Raw genomic sequence first — 22,827 nt, 5'->3', positions numbered from 1 at the left:
GTGGATAAGAGAAGTGTATTAGATAATAGAACGATGCTTCCATGGTTGCAGGTTGATTGATACAGGACTTAACTATAATAATTTTACATTTGTCCATCTAATTAGTGAGATGGCGACAAGATTTCTGTTTTGCACACACACATTATGAGGGGGAGGTATTTAAATTACAGGGTGCAGTAAGCCTCCAATAAAGAATGTAGCTAATTTATTTTTTGGAGGCTGTGCAGTTTCTGAACAAGAATATATAATTCTTCTGAGACATAGGCACTGCTTAAGGATTTGGGAAATTGCCTACTGTACAGTGGGATTTGCCAGTTTTCAGTGATTGTCTCAGAATCAGGGGTTAAATAACTTGAAAATTAGACACATGCAGTGGCTGATCCTGTGGATTCAGCTCATGTTTTTTTTATTTGTATTTTTGTTCTCTCTACCCCCCCCCCCCCTAGTTGAGTGAATGGGACAGGAAGCAAAATGGTACTGTAGGTTAAAAAAACATTGTAAACTGGAGTGCAAAATTAGCACATTTATGCTTTCTTTTGCCCATAGGTCTGTTTCAGTCACATTGGTGGGGGATAATCTTGATGTAGTGGTTCCTATCCATGATCATATAGTATGGTAAAACATAAATATCAAAATCAGATGCTAATGCACACTTCCTCTTGTTTTGTTTTCATCTTCCATCAACATTTGGTATGTGCATAGACTGTCCGCCATGGATTCCCCTATCAGCCTTCAGCATTGGCATTTGATCCTGTGCAAAAGATCCTAGCAATTGGAACCCAGACTGGAGCTTTGAGATTGTATCCTTTTCCTTATAAATCTAAATTGCCACCCAGCTGAGCGGTGACCTCATCCTAGCTGACACACTGGAGCCTCTCGGAGGAAAGCCAGGTATGTGGGGGGAGGCAGGAGGCCAGCGGCAGCACTTCATGCTGTTGGGGATATGGGCAGGAGCTATCCTCTTACACTTTCCTGGATCCATAATTTTGGTGCTGTGATTACCTGCTGTGCTCAGTCTCTCCCGAAAGATTTTTAGCTGTGACCAGAAAAGGACTTGCTGCCTTTGTTAGTTTTTACAGCAATGAAATTTTGACTTTGAGTGGGGCATTTACTACTGCCTCAACTTCTTTGCTTAGCTATAGCCTTAGAGGCTAAATTGAAGATATTGGAAGTTTTGCACTGTTAGAATTGTTGCAGTACTTTTAAACCCATGAAAGGTGACTGACTTGCTTTTGCTGACCAGAAATATCAAAACATGCAGGAATATATATATATATTTTTTAAACTATTTCTGTATGCGGAGCATGTTCTTTTCCATGTGATTAATATTTGGGATGTGCTGATGTTCAGTGGGGTAAAATAAATCAGTTTGGTGTTATGCTATAATTGCCCTATGGTGTGATGACATGGTTTATATTTCCCTCACACAAGACTGAGGCAAGTACTGAAGTGGTTTCTGAAAAGGCAGTTGGTGGTATTAAGCTTGCATAATTTTGGAACATATTGCTGCTGTTAATATTGTGATTCATAGAAAAAAAAAAACTGTTGCATTGTCTTTTGAGTGCTTTTAAGGAACTGCAGAGTTTAGTAACAGCTTTTGCTGGTGGGGGTCCTATCCCAAGGGATTTCCCAGCCCCTGCTTGTAGGTTTTGGTTCTATTAGGCTTGGATTCTGAAATTCCACCCTCCCACATGCTCCCCCCCCCCCTTTTTCCTGTTGCTTGCTTTTACAGTGAGCTGAAAGCACACAATTTCATTTCACTTTCACCAGATTTAGTTCCATTTAATTCTTAAATGTAAATCCCAGCAGTGTGAAAGCTATACTGAGTGCCTGAAACTCATACCGTAGTATAGTGTCGCTGTCTGTCTTTAATACTGTTTGTGTGGAGCATTTTGTTTGTGGTATTTGGGCTTTACAAGCTTAGCTTTCTTTAAAACAAAACAAAAACACAAATAATCCCCACCTTGCTTAACCTTTTCTGTCCACAGTTTTTCTTGGGCAGTATGACAGTATATGGGTTATTAAAGATAGGCCTCTGATGTGTCTTGAACATATCATGCAGGCCACGCTGCTGGTTCTGTTTAAATTGTTTTTCGCTGGTCTGGAAGGACTGTCATTTCTGTATTTAAGTGCTTGCTGTTTTTGCTGATTGCATTTGTGTATCTGCGTTTTACATAGAAATCTCAAACATTTAAAGCATGGTTTTACCATGTTATAATAAATGATTTTGCTGTTTTTCTTTTAATCCGAAAGGGTGAGCAGTAATGTGTACTGAATAAAGGTTTTAGAGAATAGAATATGGTTGAGATTTTTGTTCTTCTCTTGTGTGTTTTGAATCTGCTGCTGGTAAACTTTTTTATTTTTGCTTCTGTAGCTCTCACTTGCTCTATTACCAAGTGTATAGAATACTGTATTGTATTGTATTTTTTTTTTTTTTGTTCTGGTCCCCTGTGGGCAATTTTGGTTTTCTGTGGGGGTTTTTTTTTTCTTGGTTTCTGGAAAAATGTTATTTCGTTTTTGGGTGCTCCCTAACCGTGACATTAGACAACTTCGTTTAAAATGAATGCACATCTCTACTGTATTGTACATCTTAGCCTCTGTATATAAGCAGACCATATTTGAATTAACCATACAATGTCATTTTCATCTTTAAAAAAAAAAAAAAAAAAAAAAAAACTTATCCATGGATTTTTTTTTTATATTTTTATTTATGGATTTAATATTTAGGGTTTGTTGGAGGATCCCCAAGTTGAAAACATTTTGCAGGAAGCTGCTGTTTAGTTAGAAATGTTTGGACGGCATGCTCTGGGGCCTAGAATTAAATCATTGCAGGCTGTCTTGGTGGTGTGGGACATGATTATATGATTATTTAGAGATAGAGATAGAGAGATAGATATATATATAGATAGATAAGATTTATTGCTTCCCATAACAAAAATTGAGGTGGGATCTGGGAATCTAGGCTTATATTTTGAGCTCTTACGTTTGGGCATGCCCTTGAAATAGCACCAAAAACCTTTTTGGGAGGGGTGGACTTAAACGTGGCTCTAGTGGATACTTGGGACCAGAGGTATTAAGTGCTTTGTCTCCTGGGCATAAAATGTGGTAACCCTCTTAGATTATGGGCCCCCAATTTATTTATTTATTTAAAGCTATTTATAGCCCGTACCCTCCAAAGTTTGGGGCAGGTTACAAAAATACTTAAGTTTATTATTTTTAAGTTTTTTTTATTATTATGTAACATAAATATAATTCTTAAAATAATAGAATAGTAAATTAAAAGAAATTCAAATTTCAGCAGGAATGAACATGAGGATAAAGCAGATTAAGACGTACACAGGTCAGGGAAGGCTTGCAGGGAAAGGTAATGTTTGAGGGCCTTCTTGAAGACTTTCTTGTTGGTAGTCTGATATCTGAAGGGATAGTGTTCCCCAAAATAGGGCCTGCTATAGAACCAGTCCAATAGGTTTTTGGGGAAGGAATTTGTAGGAGGAGTTTGGTTTTTTTTTTTTTTTTACCTCAGATTTGTGCATGGAGTGATTATGTGTAACGATGCTGATAACCAAGTACTGTTTTTATTGTAGATGAGGTTATGAATGATTTGTTAGGGTTTTGTATTGTATGCACCATTTGATTGGGAGCCAGTGTAGCTTGTGGAGGGTTGGAGATGTGTGATCACAAATGCTGCTATTGGAGAGAAGTCAGGCTGCCGAGTTTTTTTGTAAAAGCTGAAGTGAACGAATCGTGGATTGGGGGAGACCTAGGAGCAAGGAATTGCAAGAGTCTAATCTGGTGAGGATTAACCATTGGACCATAGTACGGAAATGAACAGGAACCAGTAAAGGTTTGATGTTTTAGTAGTCTGATTTTGTAGAACGTGCTTTGATGTGCGTGGTGACGTTTAATTTAGGACCTAATATTCCTAAATTGCGGACTTGTTTCACAATGTTAAGGGTGTAGTTGTCATGCTGAATAGTGGCAGGGATATTTTTCAAAGGAGGGGTTACCTAGTATGAGTATTTTCGTTTTGGATAAATTTAAGCTTAGTTTGTGTGCTAACCACTTCTTTACAGTTGAAAGGCAGCACTGGAAGTTCTGGCAGGAGCCATCTTCTGTCCTCTTGGCCGCAAAGTGGCACAGCCGTACTTGGTTGACTGCATGTGTGCAAAGAGAAATGGGGGGGGGGGGAAATCCTGGCATCCCTAGGATGATGGCTTCCAAAGACATCGGTGTGAGAAGTAAGAAGAGGTGGTTTGCAGAGGGTGAAAGAATGGTAAGTAAGTCTGAGTCAGGATTAATGTTACACCGATAAATGACATTTGGTTTAAGGGCAATTTTGTGCCATTTAAGCTCATTATGTAGTGAATAGAGCTAGAGGCTCCACCTTGATTTGTTCTGGTTTAAGAATGAATCTGTGCCTTACCTCTTACTGGTAGAGTTTAGGTGTGCTGCTCCCTCCCCTCCAGCATTTCTTTTATATGGAAAAGAGCTTGTTCAGAAGAAAGGGACACTTGCTTCTTTGCTGGGTTAGTGGCTGGCTCTTGTGAACTGAAACAGTGAAGAATTTTTAGAAAAATACAAATATAAAAACCCAAAACACTGTGTTTGGGGGTTTGTTTTTTTTTGTCACAGATTTTTTGGTGCGCAGATGCCTGGGCGATTTTGATGCAGACTCAGGTGAACCCTGTCTTGGCGGCTGATAAAATACAGACGTGTGCTTGAGTTGTGCTGGAGTTTACTAGAGAAAGTGACTGAAGCAGGCCTTGGAAATGTGATAAGATGTTGAGACATGGCATGGATTTTATTGGGCACACATGAAAGTAAACATACCATTCACTGTGCATTTGGTATTTCTCTCCACTTTTTTCCCCAGTACTGTTTTCGGTGGCTCTTTGAGATATGGATTGCAGTTTGACTAGCATCACTGTTTTGAAGTAGGAACAGGAAATAAAGACCTCCATATTCAGAAGCATTTAGCCAACTAAGGGCACTTCTCTGGCTAAATTCTAGCTGGCTAATAAGTTAGGGGCATTCTGGGGGCATAATTAGGAGTTGTTAGCCAGATAAGTTATCCAGCTAACTCTTTTATATTCAGCCTCATAACTTAGCTGGCTAAGTCTGGTCAGCCCATAACCTGTCCTAAAATTTGCCAGATACACTCTAGCCGGTGAACTTAGTGGCTGCTCTGAAGTTACCTCCAAAGTTAGCTAGATACATTTTATCTGGCTAAGGGGATCATTTTCTAAAGGGATCGCACGCAAAAAGGGACTTTTCGTGTGTGATACCTAGATCGGGGCGGGTTCTGGGCGGTGTCCGCACCGGAAGGGGAGGAGTCAGGGTGGACGCAGTGAAGACATCGCTGACGGCGAAAGGGTAAGGACCCTTATTGCCGTCAGTAACGCGCCCAATAGCGCCACCTTTCACGGTGGCGCTATTGGTTTGTGAAAGATGGCAGCGATCGCACCACTGTGGTGGGTCTGCCTGTGTGGCTGCTTTGCAGTTTCCAGCTCATATCTGCTCTGCTTAATGATTAAAATTGTTTGCACATACAAACACACACAGGAAAACTGTTCTGTCCGCAACTGATGCCAGTCAGTCGACATCCTTAGATAACTGACCGCCTTGCCTCCCCGGTACCGCGGGATTCACAGAGCTGCATGACGATAAAATCTAGCCCTAAGTTTGCTATCTGGATGGTGACTGAATATGGACCTTAGAGTTCAGTATTTGACTGTTTTTTGTTCCGGGATCTGAATATATTTGGCAGTGTGCATGAAGCTTATTGTATTTATGTAGTAGCATTGGTGTGCCTAGTGTGGTACAAGATTCATTTAGGTATAATGTCCCCTTCTGAGTACTTTTCTGCTATTGCAGCAGATATAGTGCACTTTCTTTGTGATATTGGGCCATTGTTCTTATTCAAAACATTTCATCTTTGGGACACTTCCTTGTTTAAAAGCAAAGCACAACATTTTGTTTTGACATTTCCATGCATGTGTGTGTGTTACATAAATGCAAAATAAGAGGGCTAGGTTTTGAATTGCTTGCTTTACTTGCTAGTTTTGCGATGGTAGTCATGTGATGTCTTTCATGCACTTTTACCAGGAGACTAATTTTTTTGATGGCGTGAAGAGCTTTCATTAAACAGATCCTGATTGAAAAGTAGTCAGTGTGTAAAAATGAGGCCTTTAGGATGACTGGGCATTACTGCTGTGTGACTTGGGACCTTGCATTGGTTGATCTGAATGAGTTAGTAGAAGCACTCCTTTTTGTGCACTGTTGCTCCACAGCAAGGTGGACTGGGAAGCCTGTGGCATATTTTTTTTTTTTTTTTTTTTTGTAGCCAATGTCATGAGGCAAGGGTTCAGTTATCTAAGGATGTCGACTGACTGGCATCAGTTGCGGACAGAACAGTTTTCCTGTGTGTGTGTATTTGTATGTGCAAACGATTTTAATCATTAAGCAGAGCAGATATGAGCTGGAAACTGCAAAGCAGCTGTACAGGCATGCAAAATCAGGTGACATTTACTAGAGAGAGACCATAAAAAGGCACTTTATGAGAAGACCCAATATCCTATTCCCCCCCGGGTGCATGTATTATCTTTTTTTTCTGAATTCTAAGGAGGGTAGGGAGGTGATTGTCTTGTTTGGGAAGGAGAGAAACTGGAGGAGGAAGATGTAAACCATTTGACTTCTGTTACTTGGCGTGCACCAGGTATATATGTTACGTTTTTATTTGTTTTCAATAAAAAGATTAAACATAAAAAAGGAGAAAAAAAGCAGATCATAGTGCACCAACAGATGCTTGGGGCTTGAGCCACTGTTAGTTGTGAAGCCACTTGGCTTGGTGTATGTTTGTCGTCTGCTGGCTTCTTGTGGCCATGAGAGACTGAGCGCTGGCTGTAGAAGGCACCAACAGGATATGCCAGCAGAGCAAACCATGTGGGTGCATGGCTTTATAGCTAGTGCTTGCCAGCTTGGTTAATGAAGGATGGTGGTAAAAATAATAAAAAAAAAAAAATTGTTTTTGTTTGTGGAATCCTTGCTGGGGACAAAGACAAGTTAGTATGCATTAGAGGAGGAATTTTTTCTTTTTTTTGGACAGGCTTCTTTTGGAGAGAAAAAGTCCATTAATAGTGCTTTTTGCTGAAACATGTTTTAATGTGCATTGATTAACTTTGAGAGAATGTATCATCTCAAATGACCTATCCTTTTTATGATTTGCCTTTTTATTTTTTGAATACTCTGGGTATCTTGTATTGTTGATCTCTCACACAATGTAAGGTTTTTATTTTATTTTATTTTTTTTTTGGCACAGCAGCAATTAGTCCTTATTGTACCAAACAGATGAGCAAGCATTTTGTAGGCACTTTATGAAAGGCCAGTAATTGTACTCAAGTGTTGCATCCACAATTACATCTCTTTTTTTATAAAAAGGGGCCGATTTCTGTAAAGTGCGCTTGGCCGTGCGCACTGTTTAACACGGGTTTGGCCGCATGTTTTCGAGGGATGTCTATTACGCCTTATACTGTAAGGGGTCTAGCGCCTCAACCGCTCAGCCAAACCCCCTGAAAACTAATAGCACTCATCATACCCTCCCCTTTGTGCACCTCTTAGTGCAACCTGTAGTGCAAATGCCAGTTAATATCTTTGCAATTGAATATCTCTCCTTTGTTTAATATACTTCCTGTTATCCCTTTTTGCTCAACTGTTAAAAATCCTGCATTTTGAGCTTTTGTAAACCGTTGTGATGGCTTTACCGAATGACGGTATATAAAACTCATTAAATAAATAAATCATATGCAAATGCATGTTCAGGCTATTAGTTAGTCACCCGGGATTCAGAGTAAAATGTGTGGCTGATCTGCACATTTTACGCTCATAAGTTACCGCTTGCCCAAGGGCAGACGGTAATTTATGAGCAGCCCAGAAAAGTGTACAGAAAAGCAGAAGATACTGCTTTTCTGTACACCCTCTGACTTAATATCCTAGCAATATTAAGTCAGAGGAACGAAAAATGGAAAATAAATAAATAAAACACCAAAAAAAAAAAAGTGCTGGCTGGTTCGGTTAGAACGGATGCTCCAATTTTACTGGCGTTGTTTTTCCAAACCGATGCTCGTAAAATTGAGCGTCCTTTTCCTGAACTTGCTGACAACCACCTCTCCTGCGCCCAAGGATGTTTTAGGGGCACGTAACTGTCCCTAGCGCCTCCTTTTAGTGTAACCCCCTCGCTTAAATATAGGATCATGAGCCCAGGAGAGGTGGCTGTTTCGGGCTGAACGTATTTCAAACCAAATGTTAAAAAGGAGAAGAAAAAAAAAGGCCCCCAGGAAGAAACCTAGTCCAATGGGTTTTCTGAGTTGACCTGACAGAGCTGATGGGACCAGATCTTCTAGAGTGACTTAACATTGTTCATTTTTATTAGTGTTTGTGAGAGCTCCAAGAACTAAAAATGTTTGCAGCCAGCAGGACCTGGTCCCTCTTCTTCAGTCCATGCTCCCTCTCTCGGGGCCCCCTTCAGGCTTCTTCCGCCACCTGGTACCTCCATGGGGGAAGGCCTTCTAGGATTGGGAATGGAGGGGGAGGGAGCCTGCCCCTGTGGAGGAGGGGGAGGCAGAGAGGTCTGTATAGCTGAAAGGGCAAAGGGGCCACTGCCTGCCTTGCTGCCTTCAGCAGTCGGGCACACCTGTGTTTTTGGAGCCCTGGTATAGATCAGGACTCATTTCAGGTTAGGATTTGTTTTACATTTTATATATTGCCCAGTTGATCAATCACGTTTAGACCTGGAAGGCAATAATGGAGTTATTTTTACTATTCTAATTCTAATAAAACATTTTGCTGAAAAGAAGACTGCCTGGTTGTAAAGATTTTCTTATAGGAAGGATAAGTCTTACGTCTTGTGTGCATGTTAGATTGATTGGTGCTTTTGTGAATGTATTAATAGCTTAAAATGCGATTTGCATTTAAGTTACTGGTAAAATAGATGTCTGTTCCTGGATGACATGCAGAAGTGTATTCCTTTCATTTGATTATACAGTAGACAAGGTTGGCCCCGTCTCTCGAGCTTCCAAATGGTGCTATTACGGCAGTTGCCGTAAATCTCGTTAACAGAAGAGCTAGTGTATGCTTTGATATTCAGACTGCCTTGCTCCCCTGGGAGGCCCTAGGAATACTGGACTAAAGGAAAGATACTGGGAGAAGGTCTTGCTTTTTTTTTTTTTAATTTTTTTTTTTTTTACACAGCTGATACATACATATAGTCATGTTCTACAGTTTTGTTAATTTTTGTATCTGTTTTATATAAGTAATCCAGGGTTAGGGCTGTAAGGAAGAATGCAGGTAATATTGAGCAGAGCCTAAAGGCAGCACTACAGGGGAGTGGGGTGGGTGAACATATAGTGCAGTCCGAGTGCAGCACATGGTGTCTTTGTGGGTCTGACCTGGGAACATGTGACTTTTGCTATTTTGCACCACCAACCAAAACAAAGGACTGGTGCAGAACTCTTTTGCAGTCAGATGCCCTCTTGCTCTTTTTTTTTTTTTATTTTAGTAAACATTTCAGGCATACAATAAGAGGAAAAATTCTCCACATAAGGCAGCAGATAAAATATTAACATGCACATAAGCATAAATCTCAATACATGAGTCATGTTTTACAGTAATCCAAGTGAGGGCTCGTATTTGTGGGGCTTATTCTTTAAGTCGTATCGAAATTTTTTCAGTGTCGGCAACTTCATGCATTTGCTTATGCCAGTAACCCAACGGGGGATTTGTTTTCAAATCTTGCTGCTAACGGCTGACCCATCAACGTGTGAAATTTAACCGGCACAAAGGTGCCCACCCAGCTGCCCAACACTTTGTTCCTTATTTTAGTTACATACATTTAGTGTAATTCAGCAATTAAAATAGTCGCCATTTATTTCCTTTGCAGTGCTTCTCCCTCTGGGGACAGAGAAATATCTACAGGATCTGAATGTGCCTGAAAAAGTGGAATATAAATATAGATTACGGTGGTAGGACTTCACTGTTGTAATTGCTCATAGCCAATGACTGGAAAATTCCTCCAGGCTTTGCTTATCAAGGACGGTGCTCTCACACTATATTCCCGCTTCACCCTGCACAAATTTGAGGGGAAGGGGTGTGTGTATGTGTGTGTGTGTGTGTGTGTGTGTGAAGAAGTGAGGTAGGAATATATGATGAGTGCATTTCATCTATGAGCGCAACCACCCTCGCCCCCCAACCTCCATGTGGCCTTCTTATTCTCCTCCTTCACTCCCCTTTCCCACCCAAGTGCAGTCTTCTCTGTCCTCCTCCTCTTCTGCCACTGTTGCTCTCTCTCATCTTCCCTTCTGCTCCCTCCCCCCAACTCTACTGTAGACACTTTGTAGCTTCCTGGACTTCCACTGGTGTGTTTCTTGCTGCCACAGGCTCTGCCATGCTATTTCTGGTCAGGGTGTGTGTGTGTGTGTGTGTGGGGGGGGGGGGGGGGTCGTTGGTGTTTTGTTCTTGCCTGCTGCAGTGGTTGTTCCTGTGGTCAGCCAACCCTGCTGCTTGCTTCATCTCATCTGGGAAGGAGCTCTTTGAGTGCATTTTCAAAAGGCCGCTCATAGCAATAACTTAATGGGGTAGCTTTTATTTTTTTATTTTTTTTTGCTTTTAATACACTAGAGTTTGGTCGAATTGGCTTGTCCCAGCCCGTGACCTTTGTGTGCTGTGTAATTTTCCTTTCCTACAGCATTTTTCACTGGGGCTGGTCGCTGCTGGGTATCGGGACTCATTGGATAAGAAGAGGCAGAGAATATTCAGTTGTTCTAGGGCTGTACTCTTATTACAGGACATACAGCACAGACCTCTACAAGAAGGAACTGCACCAGGAAAAGTAAAAGGTGCTCTTCTGCAACATGTACGCATTCAGTAGTACAAATACAGGAAAGTGAAGGAGAGTGCCTGCCTTTACTGGAGGAGAGTCTCTGAGAAATGTTTTGGCTGTTTGTTACTAGACACAGAAACCAAGCCCTGCTTCTTTGAAATAATGGATTGGGGATGGGATCAGTTTGATTTACATTATCAAGGGCTCTATATATGACATTCCCTTTCTGAGCCGGTGTGTTTCCATTCATCACGGTGGGAGATCCCCTTCAGCTGTAGGTCCATCCATTCCACCCTGAGGCATGTGGCGTGCATGACAGCACTGCAAGATCCTTTGTGTGGCAGCACATGGCATTACAACCAGCCCAGCTTACAGCATCTTTTTCAGTGTAATTATGTCTTGAGTTTCCTTTGAAATAAAAATTCTTAAATACTGCTAATACAAGATAAATCACCTGCTCAAAGCCATATAAAATATATATTCTTTTAGGTTGAACCACTAAGGCTCCTTCAGCTTATTAACCAGAGGCTATGCTAGCGATGTAATTTTGGTGAGATCTGGTTTACACAGAGAAGGGCGACCAAAAAGGTGGAAGGTCTTCATCGAATGACTTATGAGGAGAGATTGAAGAATCTAAATATGTACACCCTGGAGGAAAGGAGGAACAGAGGTGATATGATATAGACTTTCAGATACTTGAAAGGTTTTAATGATCCAAAGGCAATGACAAACCTTTTCCATTGGTAAAAAATCATAGAACCAGGGGTCACGATTTGAAGCTCCAAGGAGGAAGACTCAGAACCAGTGTCAGGAAGTATTTCTTCACGGAGAGGGTGGTGGATGCCTGGTGAAGACCAAAACTGTGAAGGAATTCAAAGGGGCGTGGGATAAACACTGTGGATCCATAAAGCCTGGAGGATGGGAATGAAGAGAGGGTGGCTTGCGGGAAAGACAGCTAATACCTGGAGATAATACCCTTATTCAATAGACAGACATACACACGGTTAATGCGACTACGACAGTGCTCTATGCTTCAACGGCAAGAGGAAATGTGGATAAAAGGATTTGCATTCACAAAGAAGCGGGGAGTAACTTGCTTGTTACGGTGGTTACTACCCCGAATCAATTGTCTGATACTTCACTTTCAATACATATCCAGAGTAGCTCTTCTTCAACGGCAGGGGTGAATGAAGAAAGGTGGATTTATATTCAGATAACAACCAACAAAGAGAATAAATTGCACAGGCTGGGTAAACAAACAAGCATGGGAGTAGCTTGCTTATTGTGGTGGTTACTACCCCTAACCAATTAAACTAGATACTTCACTTAGAAGGAGTTCCAGCACTGCTCTCTACATTAATAGCGGAGGTGGAAGGGAAATAGAACCAAAAGGTTACATTAATGGCGGGGGTGGATGGGAAATAGAACCAAAAGGTTACTAAATGCCAAGAGTAACAGATAAGTATGAGAGAGAGAAGAAGGAAAAAAAAAGTGTGAAAGCTTGCTGGGCAGACTGTATGGGCCATTTGGTCTTCTTCTGCCTTCATGTTTGTTTCTATGACCTTTTTTTATTTCTATGACTTATTTTAATTTCACATGTTTTGTTGGTAGCAGCTCCTCTTCTCTGCTCACAGAAGGAACTACCGTATTTTTCGCTCCATAAGACGCACTTTTTTTCCCCCAAAGGTGGGGGGAAAATGTATGTGCGTCTTATGGAGCGAATATAAAAAAAAACAAACAAACAAAAATCTAACAAACCCCCCCCCCGACTCCCCCAAGACCTGCCGACTTAATTTCCTGCAACCCCCCACCCTCCTGACCCCCCCCAAGACCTGCCAAACGTCCCTGGGGGTCCAGGAGCGGTCCCGGAACGATCTCCTGGGCGTGGGCCGTCGGCTGCCAGTAAACAAAATGGCGCCGACGGCCCTATGCCCTCACTATGTCACTGAGACCGACCGCTGCTATTGGTCGGTCTCAGTGACATAGTGAGGGCATAGGGCCGTCGGCGCCATTTTGTTTACTGGCAGCCGACGGTCCACGCCCAGGAGATCGTTCCCGGACCGCTCCTGGACCCCCGCTGGACCACCAGGGACGTTTGGCAGGTCTTGGGGGAGTCAGGAGGGTGGGGGGTTGTTAATTTAAAGGGTTGGGATGGGGTTTTTTTTTTGGGGGGGGGAGGGGTTCCCAGAGAAAGAAAAGTTTTCTGATCTGGGGAGTGGACCGAAATGGCCCTCCCCAGACCCAAAAACAAAATGGGGAGAAAAAAAAAGCTATGCACTCCCCTAATTTGCTCCATAAGACGCCCAGACGCAGAGCCGGTTTAGCACAATTTTTTTTTTTTTTTAATTTTCCCCCTCTGAATCCTAGGTGTGTCTTATGGAGCGAAAAATATGGTATATTCCCACTTTAGATTAGTTTAGAAGTTTGAGAGTCTTCTGCTAATCAATAACTGAAAGATGCAAGTTAAAGTATTTAGTGATGTAGTGGTTTTTTTTGTTGATGGGTTTTTTTTTTTTTTGTACCTCAGCTTTGTGGATTTCCTGTGTTAACTCTTGAGAGCCCTGCATCCCAGTATCTGATATGGATCAGGGCCAGCTGACACTTGTGCATTTACCAGTGTTCTAGTTCTTCAGCTAGGAAGGGCTTTTTCCAAGGCCAAACTCACAATTAGGGTAGAGGTGGTGGTGTTTTCAGGATTATCGCCTTGAAGTTCCAGTGTGGCTTCTTTCCTATTACACAGGTACCTTGTGCAGATGTGAAGCCCGATATCTCCTGGTCTGATCTGTGCGGTTTGGGACAGAAAAAAATAGATTTCTCCCCCTCTTCATTTTCACTTCCTAGTTGTATTCCCTTGTTTTATTGTAACTTTTACTTCATCAGGTTTGGTTTAATGTTTGTTATTGTTAAGATCTTTGTTCTCTGTAAACAGAGTTGATTTGATTTGTATCAAGAAAGTCGATATAAAAAAGCTCTAAATAAATAAATATTCCTGTTTCCATTTGATCATGGACCTTCAGAATAGACCAAAACATGCATTACATATAATCTGATTTTGTCTGCCTTTTGAGTAAGAAATGTTTCAAACTAATTTTATGGGGTTTCCTCAAATTTTTAAAGCTTTTTGTTATGTAGTAAAAATAACCTTAGTAACAAATTACATACTTCCAGTATTCATGTTGTGCTTTTGCATTGTCTTGTGATTTTTTTTTTTCCTGTTTTATTTTTGTCCAGTGTTTTTGTGGTCTCGCCCCATCTTGTATATTTAAAACACATTTTTTGAATATTGATTACTTTGAGTTTTTTATATACCGTTATTCGGTAGAGCCATCATAACGGTTTACAAAGTGAACATTTTTCTTAACAGTATTGAAACATAATAACAGAATGTGTTCAGGTTCTTCTGAATTTAGCCTTGGTACCTGAGATCCTCCACTGGTTTGACATATTGATAATGCCCCCCCCTTTTTTTTATTTTCATAAGCTCTAATCTTTTTGGGCAGGTACTGCTGCCCTGCAGGTCTGAAGTCTCTAGGGCAGTGATTGGCAATGCAGATCTCAGGATACAGCCAGCCAATCTAGTTTTTAGGGTATCCATGATGAATATGCATGAGAGAAATTTTCAGGCACTGCCTCTGCTGTGTACGGATTTCTTCATGCATATTCGTTTCAGATAACCTGACTGGATGAATGTCCTGAGGACTAGATTGAGACCCTCTGTTGTAGGAGTAGATGAAGGGCTTCCTCAGATACAGACATCAGTGGTAGGCAACCCCAGTCCTCAAGTGGTGCAAAGGAGTCTAGTTTTCAGAATATGCACGATATTTGCATACAATGGAGGTAGGCATTTACATACTGTATCTCATGCATATTTATTGTGGCTAACCTGAAAAGCAGACCTCCAGCGCTGGAGTTTTCTACCCTAGACTACGTCTGTTTTTCATCGGATTATCTCACCCTTTGAAGCCAGTTTGCTTCTTGTAGTTCCTTGCCCATGTTTTAAAAAAAAAAAAAAAAGTCTGAGCTGGAAGAATAGTCGTGCGAGTCTTCAGGAGCACATTTTTCACATAACCTTCTTTGTAGCAAGTAGTTCTGATTGGTACTGCTTCCTGCTCTGACACAGATACATTTTTCTGGGAGATGCATCAAGCCGCAGTAGGCCTCTAACCCGCATTATACAAGATATTTAACATAACCCAGTCCAAATTCCCTCCCCCATTGCAATGAGCAGCTTTGTATGGGATTTGTATGGATAAATCTTGCAAATCCATAGAAAGCAGATGATGCATAGGTGATCTGATAACTTTCTGAGTCGGCTGCATTTATTATCAGCCAGGTTAATTTAACACCTTTATATTTGAATTTCTTAATTACCCATATCCTGGGCATTGTACATAGCAACAATCTCAATATTTCTGTAAGAAATGCTAAACATAAAAAATTTGCAGCAACAATAAAACTAAACGCGCGGGGAACACCTGTCTGAAAAACTTTAATGCAGGAGCATTGAGACCCTAACGCTGTTCCCAATACTTCCACATTAGGTTTACAAACAAACAAAACAAAAAAAAAAGCAAGTGGTTGTGTGACAGGCACCCCCTAACCCAATCACCAAGAGTAAGCCATCATGGCCAAAGTACCCCATCCCCCTTTCATCTAAAAAAAAAAAAATGGCCAATAGAATACCCCCCAGGCCCTCCTTATGTCGAAAATGAAAAAGATCTTGTTGGTCTATAGTGTTCCCCCCTCCCCCTGGACCCGCCAAGTCCTAAAGTAGCCTTGCTTTCTAGTGGGGGATCCTCCCCACCCACTGCACCCCCAGTCCCTCAAAATAGCAAATTCAGTCCACAGTCTTATTTAGCACAGCACCTGTTCCCAGATCCTTCCGTTTCCACAACGCAGGTCAGCAAATAAAACTTTTTTCATTCACTTTTCAGCACTACTAAAAAATTAAATATTGCAAGTTTCCCATACATCTATAATAGTTACACTTACTGTTGTAACCTCAGTTTTAACTAGGCCGCCCTGATCCAGCCCCCAGGCCTGATCGGCACCTTTTGCCAAAATGGTGCTGACCTGATCTTGCCCCAGTCGCATGATGACGAGGGCAAAGTCATGTTGGCTCATTTTGGCAAACGGCACTGCCTGGGGCTACGGGGTGCCCTGGGTCCTTTTGATGGACTGCTTTTGTTATTTTGAGATACCTGGGTGCATGTGCAGGGTGGGAGCAAGGTCCCCCTCCCCCCCCCCCCCAGTAGAAACAAACACATTTAGGGATTTGGGGGAGGGGGACTACTATAGATCGAGATCTCTTTTTCAATTGGGGGGGGCAGTCAGATCTGGGGTGTGTATTCTGTTGGCTATTTTTTTTTTTTTTTTTAGGTGAAAGTGTGATGGCTAGTTGGTGACTGGGGTGTTGGGAGCTGTTGTGCAACTACTTGCTCACTTTCAGGCCGATATAGTACAGTGCGCTCCTGTCATTGGACGCGTGTTTTCCCTTACCCCTTATTCAGTAAGGGGGGGAAAACGCGAATCCAACCCGCCGAGCCTAATAGCGCCCTCAACGTGCAAATGCATGTTGATGGCCCTGTTAGGTATGCCCGTGCGATTCAGTAAGTAAAATGTGCCGCCAAGCCACACATTTTACTTTCAGAAATTAGTGCCTACCCAAACTGCTTTTCTGTGCACCCTCCAACTTAATATCATAGCGATATTAAATCGGAGGTCCCGAAGGGTAAAAAAAAAAAAAAAGAAGAAAAAATTTGAAGGCGGTTGTCTGGTCGAAAACCGGACCCTCGATTTTTGCCGGCGTCCGGTTTCCGAGCTTGTAGCTGTCGTCAGGCTCAAGAACCGACGCCGGCAAAATTGAGTGTCTGCTGTCAAACCCGCTGACAGCCGCCGCTCCGGGCCAAAAGGAGGCGCTAGGGATGCGCTAGTGTCCCTAGCGCCTCCTTTTGCCCGTTTCTACCGCAGGACCTAATTTAAATACTGCATCGCGCGCACAGGCGAGTGGCCCGCTCTCCCGTGGACTTTACTGAATCCGGCCTGTTTATTTGGTGGTTAGGGCCACTTCAAATGGTGACCCTGATATGAGGAGGGGATCGAACTTGGACCCCCACATACGGCTTTACTATTTTTACCCCTCTTTCTATTTTGTTGGTCCCTTTTAAGGCGATGGTGCCCTGGGATTCAGGGGCTGCCATCTCACCTAAAGGGACAATGCTGTGTTTTTTCTGCGAGGCAATACAGCCGCAATGTGTCTCTTTTTTTTTTTTCCCGGCTACACTCCCCCGCAATAGTGGGAACCCTCCTGGGAAAAACATTGCGATTTTAGTACATCCAAGCCTTTTAGCAAAAGCTTACAATACTAAGTATGTGAAGGAAACTTAAAATAACTTTTTAAGAATGCTGAAAAATGTAAATGAAGTTTATCTTGGGAAAGGAGGAGCTATGCTAAACAGATTAAAATTATAAATTTCCCTTAAATGATGATGGAAACGGTTTTTTTTTTGTCTCTTTCCCCCCCCCCCCCCCTTCTAGCAACTAGAAACTGGACAATGGCCATTGCAGAGTCGGAAGAGATTAAATCAAGATAAAAATATGTATGCTAAAGGGAAAAATTGGGCCGTGCATCCATAAATTAGGAGCCTCAGTGTCCAATATGCTTTTGGAGCTGCATTTGATGCTTATCTTTAATGTCTGGCGACTGCAGGCTTCCAGCTCTCCAGAATTTCAGCTGTTGAATCAGAATGGAGAGCAACTAGTGCTTGAAGCACAGTTTAATTTAGGAGGAAGCAGTGGACCGGTCCAGTCGTGCTGCATTTGCTTCAGTACTGTTTGTGCTGAGAATGATACTGCCGGATGAATGTATTTGCTGCTGCTCTTTGCAGGGGGGGGGGGGGAGGGGAAGGAGGTACCTTTTATTGCCTGTTAATTGCAATCAGCAGAGGGGACAGAGGTGCTTAATTTGCTTTTGTCATCTTGTGTTATTGTAATTGGGCATCATGTTGTGAATACAGTAGCAGATTTTGTGACTATCACATGCTGTGTTGGCAGGATTAGTACACTTTGGGGGAGGGGGGGAGGATTTAGAATGTTTCCTTTCCTTGCAATCTTTTTTTTTTTTTTTCTATTGTGAATACCAATAACTTGCCTGTATTTGCAACATGAGTGTATTTTATTCAGGCTGGTATTCTTAATGAGTAATTAGAATTTGTATGGCAATATTACCTTTTTTTTTTTTTTTTCTTCTCTTGCTACATTGGTCCAAACGTGTGGGCTTTTCCAGCTTACTGGCAGGAGGAGACAGCAGACACACCTTCATGACATGATCACCCGTAAACAGGATGGTGCAGTGCAGACAAAGACAGTATTCTCTCTCCAGCAGATGGTGCAGTAGGATTCCCAGCTCCTAAATTTCAGCCTATGATGTCAACTGGTAGAGTGCCCCTCTGTGTTGCTCCTAGTGTTGCGGACTGGACAGTGGACCCTTGGGCCGACCTGGTGGAGGAAGATGGTCGGAAGAGAGAGCTCCGCGGAGATGGGACAGGCCAGGAGGCGGTACCAAGATAAACGCAGGAACAGAATCTTCACCCTGGAGATCAGAGATTCCCCCCGGGAGGAGCCCTTGAGGATCCGGCCCGCTGGGACTTAGGCGGCAGCAGCGAGACCAAAGCGAGGACGGAGCAGAAGTCGAGACAGGCGACAGACATGGAGTATCAGAGGTAAACTGGGATCAGGAACCAAGGAGACAAACCGAGAAGGAGCAGGATCAGGAACACATCAACTGGTGCCTCCAAGGAGAGAACCTCGTTGCTAGGCAACCTCCTTAGCCAGACGCCAGGCTTAAATACCTTGCCGGCGTCTGACATCATCGAGGAGGCGGGGCCGGAACGTCCTGCAGTCGAGTCTTTAAAACGGTCTCCCTCGCGCGAGAGAGGAAGGTAAGGACCCGGTCGCGAGCCTAGCGACTGGGACCGCAACACCTAGGGCAATAATTGTTTACTATTTCCCTAGTGGAGTGTGTTTTTTTGGTCCGACTTCTTGATTGTACCATACTGAGTGAGCCACTTCTCACTTGCAGGTGCCTTGCAGGGCCAGGTAATTTGGGGGGGGGGGGGGGGGATGGAATAGAAGTCCATTTTTGATGTTTTTCCTTATAGCAAGAATTTTTTTTGGGGGGGGGCAGGGGATTCTTGAGCCCCCCCCCCACCACTGCCTCTTCTAGCTGGTCCAGCGTCTTTGTACCTGATTAAAGGGATATGTCTGATTCCAAAGCTGAGGAGGTCCCTGTGAGAGATCCTATTCTCCAAGGAGTCTGCAAAGCCATCAAAAGCTTTTCACCTACATAAAGTTAATGGAAGGTAACCTTTCTGGCAGTCTTCTGAAAGGAGGAGGGGAGTCAAACATGGGAAGATCATAAACTAGCTGCCAGTACAGGTCAGGGGACTATCTCCCTCCCCCTCATGCCCAAGGGTTGCTGCCCTTGTTTAAGCCATGGCCACAAAACTATCCTGGTAGGTGGCACAGCTTTTAAGGGTCTGCAAGAAAGGAAGATGGAATTACACTTGAAACATGTATTTACGTCAACATCCTTGGAGGTCCAAGTCTCCATTTGTCAATATTATACAGCTTGAATAGTTGTGCACTGGGTACAGAGGCTTCTGGAAAATCAGGGCACTGCTGGGTAGAATCCAAAGCTGCTTTTTTGGGTGTATGCTCTTTATTAGGGCTCTTGAGGTAGGTAGTCTTTACTATTTCAGTCAGAAGGTGGTCATGGTTGCATCCCTGGACTTACAGATACGGCCTCTCAAGTCTTGTCTTAGCAAGCTTACCTTTTGGAGGGAAATTGTTTGGAGATGAATTGGAAACATTTGGTTAAGAATTTAGGAGAGTCCAAGCCTCAGAAGTTCCCTGAAGGTAGAAGCCAGTTGACCTTCCAGTCCTTCAGATGCTGTTTGTTTCAGGGATGAATACAGATTGTGGAAGCAGTCCTCCTTCTCAGCCAAGCAGATTTAAAAGGAAGGAATCTGTCCTGTTGTGTAAGTATAATTTGCAAATGTTTAGGCATCCCGGTTAAAATTGTATGTTACAATGAAAATCTAAGTAAACAGAAGCTGACACCACCTCTCCATGGTATAAAGGTAATCACAGTTCTACTGCCCTTCCTTTGAGCTTCCAATGAAGCTTGTAATGCCTGTAGCTTAAAGTAGTATAATAAGTCTCAGCCAGACTTTTTATCTAACTTTTCTCAAATGCAAAATAATACTTATCTGAAAGCAGATGTATTGCATTTTCTAAAGCCCCCCCCCACCTCCAATTTTTTTTCAGCAAAAAAACCAGTCATGTTCCATGTCTCAAGAAACTGTGCTTCAGGAGTATAACATTGGAGCTCAAGTGCTTTCTGCATAGAAGAAAATTGCCGGTTTAAAAAAAAAAACAAAAACCACATGTTAATGACCACTAATCAAAACGCTGATATTTGAAAAAAGTACAATGTGCACACACTTATCTCACGCCATTCAAGTTCTTCATTCCATTTTGACTGTACAGTATTTAAGATGATGATCCAGTATTCACATTTCTTTAAACAAGATTCGCGATCCCTCTCCTGTCCAGTATGCTGACTGACACTTGTTCAAATCATCCGATGTAAATCCTGAAAAGAATGCCGCTGTTCAGCACAATGTGCAGCTATTGGAGCTTGCATCTTTAATTGAACATCGTAGCTGCATCAATACATTTAATCTTGTGTGCACCTTCTTAGTTATAGCAAGTTGCAAGGACATTGTATAGCATAAATATCAGATTTACACTTAGATACAAAAGTATTCAACTTTTGTTCAGGGTTTTTTAAATATAGCAATTTACTATAATTTTCCATGGCTTCTGCATAGTGGCAATCTGTCAATTATTCGGCTGAACATCTAGCTAATATAAGGGAAACCTCTTTCTTTCAAGATATACCACAGGAACATGGACCCAAATTGGGATATTTGTTACATTTAGATTTACATGATGCTATTTTAATTGAATCTGTTGAACAGCAGATGGTACCTCCATATTTTCTATGATCTTGATTTCCTTAATTGTTAGACATTAATTTTGATTAAATGTTTGTTAGATTTGATGCTCATTATTGATTTTTACTAAGAGTGGTGATGGAAGTTCAGGATACTAAGGATTTGGAATCTCAGATTATACAGGGTTCAGTGATTGATTGCCTTTTGAAAGATCTTTATCAAAATTTAACAATACCATGAAGCAAATGAAGAAAATTTCCAAGTTTAAACGTGATGAATTAGATTTGAAAATTAGTTTATTCATAGAGTGAGGGAAATCATCCAATGAGATATCGAATGGTTCAGAGGACTGAGACACGTTTTCAATCCTGACAGCTTTTTTTTTTTTTTTAGGCAGACTATGGAGAGGACATAGACTACACACACATGGCAGGCAGTACCGTTTGGAGCCCATTTGGGAGAGTCAAATGTGAAATTGTCCTCTGACTATATCTCAAGCATAGTTCAGTCTGCAGTTATTAATCTGATTAGTAAGAATTTGACTTCTGCTCAGCTAGTGGTTTTGAATCATGGCCTGTTTTATGTTCTACAGAAAATAGGAAGTTGCAGCAATCATGTCACTGCGCTTGTGAAGGAGAAAGCAACAAAGAGCAGTCTGTACACTCCTTGACAAGTGTAGCGTTCTGTCCCTCCCGAGGCAGTTTGTCTTGTGAAACACATGCATGTCGGGGCACCTACCTGTATTACACCACATAAGTCTTTTCTTATGAAAGCAAAAACATTTTTTTTTGTTTTATTTTCCAAACAAGTGACACTTTTTTGCCTTTTTCAATAGACTTGCCTACTATATCAAGGATTACCTTTAAACATGATAGCTGCACCTTCCTGTTTTCTGTATATCTATATGTGGGGCAGCTTTTGTCTACTTATTGCTGTTTTATGTTCCAACAGCTTTTCTTGATCCTCATCTGTCAGATATCAGTTTTTTTTCATCAGTTACAATTTAAATTTTTTCTTATTGTTTGAATAATAATCTGGATATATCACATTACCCTCCTTTGCCTCAAGTACAACAGGTGAATTTTGCAAGGATTTAGTAATGTAAATGTAGCATAATATTGTGGTAATTTTCAAAAGCCATGTACTAGTCTAAAGTGCATTTTCACATGCAAGTCCCAGTTTAACATGTATAAATGATTTTGAAAATCAGGCCCTTAGATTGTAAGCCCTTTGGGGAAATACCTACAATACCTGAATGTAATCTACTTTGAAGTGCCGAAAAGCGGAATATAAATTAAACAAATCACGTGGCAAGCCGAAGTCAACTTGGGCTCCACCTGGACCTGTTGATTTCTATATTGCCACTTCCCGTGATTTAGTGTTACAAGGTTTTAAAGCATAAGAGCAAAGGCCTTTGAAAAAATTTTGTAATGAGTTCTAGTGAAAGGAACTCACTGAAAGACTTATCCAAACAATCCGATTTGGTCATCAAATTGGATGACAAGGGGGAAGGAATTGTGCTTATGCATAAAGATAATTATGTTAGGGAATTGCAAAACAGCAGTTACTTGGAAATACATTACTATGAACTTCTACAGCAAGATTAATGGAAGAGATTCAGAAATTGGTATAAAGTGTCTTGCAATTTGGTTTTCTTGCATAGAATTAGGCACAATGTTTGGAGGTTAAACATCCAGTTATGCTATTCCCAAGATTCATAAATCTTTAGAATCTCCCCTATGTTAGACCCATTGTATCAGCGAACAGGTCATTATTTGAATCTTTGCTGCTTTTATAGTCTGCTGTGACATTGATGCCATATTATGTATGTATGTATGTATTTATTTATTTAAAGGCTTTTATATACCGGTATTAGTAGGGACATCATACCGGTTCACATTTGAACAAAAGGATGAAAATACATGTTAACGGGGA

General features: G+C 41.7%; 1 protein-coding gene across 4 annotated transcripts in view; it reads left to right on the top strand.

The window, feature by feature from the left end:
- Nucleotides 1–22,827, top strand: part of STXBP5 (syntaxin binding protein 5) — a 1,098,992-nt gene that overhangs the window by 2,272 nt on the left and 1,073,893 nt on the right. For all 4 annotated transcript variants that reach the window (XM_029594044.1, XM_029594043.1, XM_029594042.1 and 1 more), the window contains exon 2: nt 703–800. In XM_029594044.1, coding sequence (XP_029449904.1) covers nt 703–800 — 98 coding nt within the window. The remainder of the gene's footprint in view (nt 1–702; nt 801–22,827) is intronic.

Source organism: Rhinatrema bivittatum, chromosome 3, assembly GCF_901001135.1.
Source record: "Rhinatrema bivittatum chromosome 3, aRhiBiv1.1, whole genome shotgun sequence".
Taxonomy (NCBI): Eukaryota; Metazoa; Chordata; class Amphibia; order Gymnophiona; family Rhinatrematidae; genus Rhinatrema; species Rhinatrema bivittatum.
Note: the sequence above shows the minus strand (reverse complement) of the source record. Positions and strands in the feature narration are given on the sequence as shown.